The sequence below is a fragment of the Mixophyes fleayi genome, chromosome 1, assembly GCF_038048845.1.
Source record: "Mixophyes fleayi isolate aMixFle1 chromosome 1, aMixFle1.hap1, whole genome shotgun sequence".
Classification (NCBI taxonomy): Eukaryota; Metazoa; Chordata; class Amphibia; order Anura; family Limnodynastidae; genus Mixophyes; species Mixophyes fleayi.
This window is the reverse complement of record NC_134402.1, coordinates 355,026,544-355,036,678: the sequence shown is the minus strand read 5'-3', so window position 1 is coordinate 355,036,678 and position 10,135 is coordinate 355,026,544. Positions and strand designations below refer to the sequence as shown.

At 42.9% G+C, this 10,135-nt stretch overlaps 1 protein-coding gene across 4 annotated transcripts in view; it reads right to left on the bottom strand.

Annotated features, from left to right (window-relative positions):
• Positions 1 to 3,497: 3,497 nt before the first annotated feature.
• SBNO1 (strawberry notch homolog 1) overlaps positions 3,498 to 10,135 on the bottom strand; it is a 61,357-nt gene continuing 54,719 nt past the window's right edge. For all 4 annotated transcript variants that reach the window (XM_075177419.1, XM_075177435.1, XM_075177427.1 and 1 more), the window contains exons 31-32: positions 5,482 to 5,675; positions 3,498 to 4,939 (exon numbers count right to left, since the gene is read on the bottom strand). In XM_075177419.1, the coding sequence (XP_075033520.1) occupies positions 4,797 to 4,939; positions 5,482 to 5,675 (337 nt within the window). In that variant the 3' untranslated portion in view covers positions 3,498 to 4,796. The remainder of the gene's footprint in view (positions 4,940 to 5,481; positions 5,676 to 10,135) is intronic.

The window sequence follows — 10,135 nt, the reverse complement described above, 5'->3', positions numbered from 1 at the left end:
TTGCCGTTTGTGATCTACAGCAATAAGTCAGTTTTGGTTTCAAGTGCATCCATTCTTTTCACAAAGGATGCGATTTTGTTTTCGAAATTGTCCATGGCTTTATTCAACTTTTGCTTAAAGGGGGAAAAAAAAAAAAGCACAATGATAAAACAGCTGTATGGAAGAAAGCTACAATGCTCCACTTAGGACCGATCATGGCATCAGTGTATGTACTGTGGGATCCCTGGCCTTTCGCACAGAAAGCACTGATCTTGATGTTCAGACGGGAGGCCAGTTGACCCCAACGATGAACCAGAAGGGCAAACACATTCCCACGAAGTGACCATTCTCCAGGAAGGACTGATGTGGCTGAGGCAGTCTGCCTCCCAGTTTTCCACCCCCGGGATGAAAATGGCCGTTATCAGGGAAGAGGACATCCCGCCCAAGAGATAATCTGCACTGTCTCCTTCATGGCCATGACGCTGTGGGTTCCCCCGATTGTTCCGGTCAGCAACAGCTGTCACATTGTCTGACTGAAATTTCAATGGCTTACATGCAAGAATCCTCAGCCTGTAGTAGCGCCCGGAGCTCCAGCAAGTAGTGCAGTGCCTCCTGGGAGTCCCAGGGGCCTTGGAATTATAGCACTGATGACCATGCCAGGGTTGCTGAACCCCAAGACTAGTTGTTCCATGCAGTAAAGGAATATGCAATACCATAATAATCTTCCTCATCAGACTCCCCAAGTAACTCACCTTCTTCAGCAGAGAGAAGTCAGAATCTGAAATAACCAACTGTCAGAACCATCGCTGGGACATGATGTTTACTCAATCTTATGGTGGGCACTAAAAAGGAAGAGGGCCTAGCAAGACCCTGGGCAGACTCATCAAGAGACAACGCCAAACCAGCCTCAGCCTGGGACACTTCACAAGTGGATGGAAGAGTCTGCGAAGATGGAATGTGTGGTGCAGTAAAAGAACGAAAAGGGTCACCTACCTCTCATGAGACATTACCCGAGTGAGTTCGTCAATAGACACCATCCAAGACTCAAGCCAAGCCAGTTCTTCCACAGCTACTGATGCAGTTGCAGGGAACCGCTGATCGTGGAACTCTGCCTCACACATTACACAGGACATGTGGAGCAGACTGTCCAAAGCAATTTAGCATTACATTATGCACAAGCATAATGCAGCACAGACTTTCAAGACGACTCTTTGGGTGAGAAAGGAAATTTCCTACACTAAAGTGGAAAAGTTAAAATAAACATTACCAGAGAAAGGACAGAAAGCAAAGTTTCAGTAAACACAGAAATTGTAAAATACAGACTGGTTAGATATATAGTACTTTATATAGGTGGGCTCACTCACACTACACAATATTAAATGGTAGAAATGAGCAAACTAGACCGGTATAAAGCCTAGAATGTGTACAATAAATGTCACCAACAGGACGAGCACAGCAGAAGTGAGACAGGCTTTCCACGGAAAATGGCGTCTCCGTTGAAGTATGCCAAGAGGCAGGAGGAGAAACATCTTCCCTTCCTACTTACCACCAGGAACGAGCAGAAAGTTCCACCATGTCCCCTCATGCATCGGCTGCTGCACCTGGATGAACGCAGCCACAGCTGTACTCTCCGAATCAACAGATCTGCTATGGCTGCTTGTCCCCCAGCAGACTCGTTCTCTGTGCTGCAGAACTGCTCATTGCCAAGGGATACCTGACTGCAACGTTCTGCACCTCTGACAGGCTAATCCACGGCTTTCGGTACAAGCCACTCGCAGAGCACGTGTAAGCAGGAGACTGCTGCAGTCTGTCAGGGGTGAGAGGCTTGCAGGCTACTCAACCCTGGCTCAAGGACCCAGAGTGGAGGAAGCCTATATGCTATTCACTATTGGGGATGAGTCATTGAGCCCAACAGTATTTATTAAAAAGTAAAAATAAATGTTGAAAACAAAAATCCAGGGCAAACATGTCCTACTCCAAACGGCACTTAAAATATACCGAGGATGGTTCCCTCTGGGAAGGGCACTGTATGGGTTGAGCAGTACTCAACACTTTTAGATAGAAGTGCCCCTTACTCCAAGACCACCTACTATACCACATTGTCATAATGTCACCCAATGGGACACAAGAGAAAGAAACTGCAAAAGCTTCTCAAGGATTGCATACTATTGTGCAAGGCTACCAATTACATTATGGATGACAGAGCCCTGCAAAAGACCAAGTTCTCTCTGGAATACAGATGTGCAACTCTGCCTCCTACTGATGTTAAAAGGGTCTCCTTATATGACTTCCATTCTTTGGGCCTAAAAAAAACAGAAGGGACTGTTTGGAAGTAGTAGGCATATTATGCCTGACTTGTTGTTTCCATGTTCTAATTTCTCTCTCAAGTTCTGGTGAGCCAAATAAGAGCGCTTAAGCCTCCTATTTTGTGGCAAGCGGTTAGATTTACCCCCAGAGAGCTTATGTACGACAGGGTTTAATTTGTCTCCAAAGAGTAGGGACCCTTCAAATGGGAGATTGTCTAGACTATTTTTTTTGACTGGTTGCACTCTTATGTTATTTTCAAATCTGTTAGAACTTTGTGTGTATGAAAACCTCTGGTGCTTGACAGGTCTTGGGGTAAAAAAGCATCTTGAATGGAAATACAGGGTCTGGCACAGCATTCATTCACATGAACTTAATATGTTTAAGGATTAGATTAACCACATCTAGGTTAAACAAGGAGAAGACATCTTGTATAACTTCCAGGTATATAAAAGATACCTTTCAGTCTACTCATCTGATTAATTTGTTCTCATGTTCACAAGTCCCACACTAACATCTATGCTTCAAACACTGAAATGTAATAACAAGCAAATGCTTTCATTCTGCTAGATACATACATATTTGTGGCAACAGTGGCTAAATGGTTAGCACTTCTGCCTCACAGCACTGGAGCCATGAGTTCAATTCCCGACAATGGTCTTATATGTGAGGAGTTTGTATGTTCTCCCAGTAGTTGTGTGGGTTTCCTGTGGGTACTCCGGTTTCCTCCCACACTCCAAAAACATACTGGTAGGTTAATTGGCTGTGTGTCTGTCTGCCTATTAGGGAATTTAGACTGTAAGCAGGGACTGATGTGAGCTAGTTGGCTGTATAGCGTTGCAGACTTTGTGGCGCTATATAAAATAAATGGTGAGGATATTTGCAATAGGAAGAATAAGCACAGTATTGTTTTTTATTTGTATCCATATAAAGTATATTGTTGTGCTGCTGGTACCCTGGACAGTATGGGATTAACCAAGTGAAGGGTTTTCTGTTTTGTTTCCCAATATTTCCTAATATTGTTTTAGCTTGTCATCTAGTAACGGTCATCAAGGGTCAATGGGTTGATACCTGGTGGGTGGCGTAAGCTGTTTATCAACATCAGGAAGAGACATGTGTGCATCACATGAACATTGCTATACAGTCACATAATGGTTAAAATTGGTTACGGAATGGCTTAATGTGGTTGGAGAAAACAAGAAGTGATAAACTAGTTTCATGTTAGTACAATGAGTTTTATTTGCTCCCTACAAGGTGTGAATACCTTTTAGGGCTTTTTTTTCCCAAACAGATTTATACAGTCTGAAAACGTTCAATAGTGCAACCTGTGCAAGCAAGAAATGACAAACATTGTCCTTGTCACATCCTTATAAACACATACTATTGGAGGCAAAAAACACCTTACCCATATTATAGATAACTATTCACATTTGTACATTACAATTTTTAACAGCTCAAGAAACTACAATGTCTTACATAATAGTAAATGGTATTCAAGTTACAGAGAAGGCAAAACAACACACAGCAGGGAGCCTTGAGTGATCTACTAAACAGTGTACAACTCAAGATGTGTCGTATCTTACCAGTCAAATTTGATTTTATTAAATTACAATAAGCAATGTGTAAATAAAAAAAAAGGAATTTTTTGTTCCCATTTTTTGATGACATGGGGTGAAATAAAATAAAAAAAAAAAAAAAAAAAAAGCCCTTTTTGCAGCACACTAGAAAATGTTATTTTTACGCTTAAAATTTTACACTTTCACCACAAATTTTAAGAGCAATGTGTTGAAATAGAATTTTACATAGAGAACATAATGCACTCAAATTAAATAATTAAATTTAAAATACTATGTAAAAATAAAACTGGATGACTGGAGTTTGGGAACTGATTGTTCCATATAGAACAGGACTTTCAAAGTCTTTCTATTCATGCTTTCCAAGACATGCACTGCATTAACCAATGTGGGGGAGAAACACAAAATATACCCTTTTTAAATACAGTGCATTTATGAAAGCATGCATCCTTATTACAGAAGTGAGGACAACCTTTTATATACATATATTGGTTTATGAATCATACATTTCATGTACATGCATTTAGGGAAAGTTCCCCTTTAAAAATTATTGATTTCCAAATAAGACCCTGAGCACTGTATGGTAAATGAATGAAAACAGAAAGCAGTATGCATCAACCTCCAAGCTAGCACTCCAATCAATAAAGAGGAACCAAAAAGTATAAAAAAAAAACAAAAACAGAAAATTAATGTTAAGGACTATGGAAATTGGAGCAGATGAGAAGCACCAAAAGTCAAAGAAAATAGAGATGTATGTGCCACTATAAGGAACCTTCAGATTGCCACATGGCGTATACAAAGTCCTGATGTCCACCAAAATAGAGCGGTTGTCTATGCACAAGTAGACTGAACTCTTTGGAATCTGACCCTGATTCATGTGCACTGTTAGGAGTCTACAGTTTCTTCCTACTATATCCATGTCTCTGATGGACAGATTTTCTATGGGGTGCTGAAATTGCTGATACTCTGAGGGTGAAGCTGTTGCCACATCTGCTGCTGTTGTACTGCAATCTGCTGAGACTGGTCTGAGGTTGAGAGCAGCGTTACAAGCGATGATACACAATTTGCTGGAATGATTAGACCTGTTAAACAAAAGCATATTATTAAGTGTCAAAAACAAGTTTTAAAGGTTTAAAATTAAGTGCCCAAACCCATCACCTCCCCCAACTAAACAAAACATGAACCTCACTCATGTTTTCTTCAGTTTTACCAACTTGCTACCATGTTAAATGAAGTCTGGAGATATTTGCTTTAAAAAAAAAATTGGACAGGAATGACAGATGCCTTAGGTAATGTAGTGAGCCATCATTTAGTCACATCTATGACTTCTATAGAATGTGTATGCTGCCCACTAATTGTTGTGTAGTGATCCAGGACATTTCTGGAATAGGCACCGCCTGGTTTGCCCCTATATATTTGCAGCTGCTGTTTTGAAGCACACTCCAGGGCAACACTGCAAGAAACCTAATGTACTCTTATTTTCTCAAGTTTGCTTAACAACCAGCCCAGCAGTAAATAAGGGACTTCAACTTAAGGCAGAGAATGTTTACTTTAACATAATAAATACTTTTTTACATGTTGAAAAGTGTTCACATGTCCAAGGAGCCTATAACAAGTTACTTACCAACAATTCTTTGCCCATCTTCAGTTCTCAATCGAACTATTTGCATTTTAACATTTGTGCCACTGACTGAGGCTAGAACGCCCTCCACTTTAGTCCACACGCTTAGAACAGAACCACATAGGACATAATACGTCCGGCAGCGCAGGCCAATCTCGCACACCAGTCCTAAACTCGCCTTCTTGCAATTACCTCTCCTGCAGAGAGAACAAAACATGTAGTAGATCATTTTGCATCCAGTGAATGATCATTACTAAAATAGCAAGCATGCATGAAGCACCTTACTTTAAAGGAACAATCTGGCAACAAATATTTGACTTTCTCTGCGGCATACTCTATAACGCCAAGCCCTTGCAGTCAGATCGTATCAGGTTATGTCAAGCAAAGCATTCATTAAGTTTAAATTCACCTGTGCAAGATTACCAATGAATCTAGCAGAAGAGCAAAATACAAATGTACAGTAACCCATAGCCACATTCATTTTGCCTTGAATAATGAAGTGCAAGACAGGCAATCAAAGTAGGTGTCTGATTACGTGCTATAAATCCCTGTACATTGGATAAAATTTCCAAAGCCTCCTAATGGATCAAAAATTAAATCTAAAAGGACCATCCCACCAGAACAATTTCTACCCTGTAGTACATACTCAGCATCCCTGCATTAAGGATGTCAGCACCCAAGGTTATACAGGTCAGTGAAAGACTAAAATCAGAACCAGACTTGAGATACTATTTTCCCAATCACTGTGTGTGGGGGGGGGGGGGGGGGGGTGGGTAACAGGATTTTAGGTATTTCCATAAAATCCTTTTCTCATAATTCATGGTGGACACTGGAACATAAGGTATAGATGTGGTGTGAGGAGTTGACACGTTAAATAATTCTTTAATGGTAAGCTCCTCACCTGTATACCTCTAGTGGCAATGCTATTCAGTTTAAATGAACAAAGCTCTCAAAATCAAAATGAGCCCAAACAAGTGAAACAGTCAATATAGAGAGTGAGGGAAGGCAACCAGTATCCCCCATGGATTAGGAGGAAAGGATTTAATCAAGTACCAAAAATACAATTTTCTTTGACATTCTATGGGGGAAACTGGAACACCATAGAGACATCCCAAGGGAAGGAACGCTCCTTAAGTGCGCAGAACCTTGTGACCAAAAGTAGTATTTCTGGACACAACAGTGTAAACCTATAGAACTTCTTAAAAGTACGCACTGTTGACCACGTGGCTGCCCACCGGCTGACCTATGCTGGTGTAGGCCGGATGAATCACAACTGGCAATAGTTTTGTTTAGAGGTAGGCCAGCCCCTCTTCTGCATATCATACAGAACCAAGAGACCATGCAAACTACACTTCCTTGGTTCTCTGGACCCAGTACATTCCTTGCACGTACTGGGTCTAGCCTATCCAATGAGCTATCCTCAGACATTGTAGTTCTAGCTTTTCATGAGGATAGCTTTCCCGATTCAGGTGAAACCAGAAAACTGCCTTATCCTCGTGGAACACCAGGAATGGAGAGGACATCAGTAAAGACCATCAGGGCCCTTGACAAGCTTAAAGTTAGGACCCAGAACTGGAAATGCTGCGTCTGCACAGCAAGCCTTAGGAGACACTTGTGTCTGGTATGTGCAAGTAGGCGTCTTCTATATCCATGGACACTATGAACTCTGCCTGCTACATACTGCTCCCGCCATAGAGATACGTTTTTCTAGCTCTGGGCCATACAAAGCCATTTGAGGAAAAAAAAATAATGGTTCTAGAGCCTGGCAAGTAGCAACTGCAGAGGCAGAGATCATGGCCCCAGCAGCCACTCCTAGGTACTCTGTTGCATCTCAGGTAGATCCGAGTTGCTTTCACTCTCAGAACATATCTGATCGCAGACACTGTCAGTTGGGTAGTTGACTGTTCAATAGTCTTGCTAACCAAAGCAGAGGCCAGAGAAGGTCTGAACAAAGCCCCTGCAGATGAAAAAATGGGCTTAAGGGTCACTTCCATTTTTCTGTGTTATCCTTCAGGTTAGCTGCTTCTGGAACGGGACTGTAGTGGATCTGGATAGGCACATTACAGGTGCGCTAACCTTGGGAGGAGTTTCCCACACTGGACAGAGGGTTATATTGTCTGAAGTCTGCGGGAAGTAGGCTCTGCCCAATGGATAGCATCATTGTCCTCTTCCAATACCGTGCGGATGGTCAAAACAACAGTCCCCACTATTATTGTGTTCCCAAATGGGGACTGACAGCTCTGAACATAGAAAGAAAATGCTCCCCCTCTGATGAGGGGGGTCCTACTTTAGGCTTTACCTCCAGGGGTGGTCTGGCTATCCACAGAACCTTCAATAGGAGTTGAAGTTCTTCTCACTGCCCATTGCTGGTGGTGCCAGGAACCATGGTCACCATGTCCCCTTTGAAAGTCGGGTCTCGTTGGAAGCAGGCTGCCAGCTAGAGGAATCAGTCCCTCTCGCAGCCTGCTTCTGTATAAGCACACCGCTGTGACTAGCAGCTGACGCTACAGGCCACAAGTTCAAAATTTAACACACCTAAAATAAAAAAATTGTGCAAAAATGTGGGGGCTGCTAACCAGAAAATGTGCCTGCTCCTTAAGGCACTTAATCCAATTGAATAGCATATCCATTAGAGGTATAGAGGGGGAGGAGCTTGCCATTGAAGAATTATTTTACAGTCTCAAAACTCATCACACCACATGGTGTTCCAGTGTCCTCCATAAGATGTCAGAGAAAAAGGGATTTATATACTTACGATAAATCTGTTTCTCAGATTCCTTCTGGGGGACACTGTTACCATGGGGTTGAGTGAGGGGGAAGTAGTAATTGGCACTTAAAATTAATCTTGAGCTGCTGACAGACCCCTCCCCCCGCCAACCCTTTGATTCCTGTTTCATTATGAAGCCCCAAAGAGATAGGCCAATCAACCAAGAACATACAGAAGAAAAGCAGAAGGGAGGGAACGCAGTGTCCCCCAGAAGGAATCAGAGGAACAGATTTAGTGTAAGTATATAAATCCCTTTGTCTCTTTCATCTATTCTGGGGGACACTGCTACCATGGGCACTTTCTAAAGCAGCCCCCTTGAAGGGAGGGACCGCTCTGATAGCCCGGCGCATAAAGCACTACGGCTAAAACTGGCGTCTGCCGACGCAAAGACATTGAATTGGAAAAATCTTGAGAACGTATGGACCGAGGACCAGGTGACTGCTCTGCATAACGGATTCGCTGAGGCTCCATTTCGTGCAGCCCAAGACGCCCCAACAGGACAGGTAGAATGGGCCACAATACGATCTGGCATAGGACAGTTAGCACTGACATAAGCCTCTTTAATAGTCAGTCAGCCATCTAGCAATAGACTGCTTAGAGGCTGGCCAACCACGTCTCGAGAAATTAAACAAGACAAATAAAGAATCTGTACGGCAAATCTTCGCAATCCTCTTACCAGATTTTTCATAGATCCTGTTCCAGTTCCGTGAGGGTCCTCTGTGAACACCAGAACTACAATTTCCTGGTTTACATGAAAACCAGAAACCACCTTAGGTAGAAAATATGGAACCGCTCTGTCATTATGAAACAGCAGAAAAGGTTCTCGACAAGACAATGCCCCCAGCTCGGAAACCCTCCTGGCTGAGGGCAAGCAAAAAGGAAAAACCACCTTCCATGTTAAGAATCGTAAGACTGCAGACTGTAACTGTTCATTCAAATGGAGGCTCCTGAAGCATATTAAAGTACCAGTTAAGATCTCAAGGAGCAGTGGCGGAACATACGGAAGTTGAATATGTAGGACTCCCTGTAAAAAGTCCAAACATCCGGAATTTCTACCAAACGTCTGTGAAAAAACACAGAGCCGACACCTGTACTTTTAGAGATCCCAAGTGAAGATTTCCATCCAGACCATCCTGGAAAAACGCAAGAAACCTAGCAAGATAGAACAATCTGAATTGCAGGCCTTGTTCTACATCATTTAATGTATATAAGCCAGAACGGCGATATAGTTGAGCCGAAAGTGGCTTTCAAGCCTTAACAAGGGTATCTACTATCCGTGAGGAGAACCCTCTGGCTTCCCAAGGCTGGCTTCAAAAGCCATGTCGTTAAATACTGATGCAGGAATGGTCCCTGAATTAGCAGGTTCTTGCCAAGTAGTAACCAAAAACCTGGACCTACCGCCATTATAATAATCTCCGGATACCAGACCCCGCTGTGGCCAATCTGGAGCCACCAGAATGACTGGCAGGTGTCCCTGCTTGACTCTCCGAAGGAACCTGGGAATCATGTAAATGGGAAGAAACAGGTAACCTAACCTGAAGTCCCATGGCATTGTCCACACATCCACTGCCAAGAGATCTTCTTGGCCTTGAGCCAAATTCTGGAACCCTTCTGTTGTGTGGTGATGCCATCAGATCTCGATCCAGAAGCCCCCACCAGTCGACCAGGATCTGGAAGACCTTTGGATGAAGAGCCCATTCCCCCGGCAGAACCTCGTGTCGGCTTAGGTAGTCTGCTTGCTAGCTATAAATGCATGGAATAAGAGAATTTTTACTCACCGTAAAATCAGTTTCTTTTACTACACTGGGGGACACTGCGTTACCTTGGGGTGTAGTAGGTGGGTCTGGAGTTAGGCACTTATAAACTTGTTTGTTTCCCTGACTCCTCCCC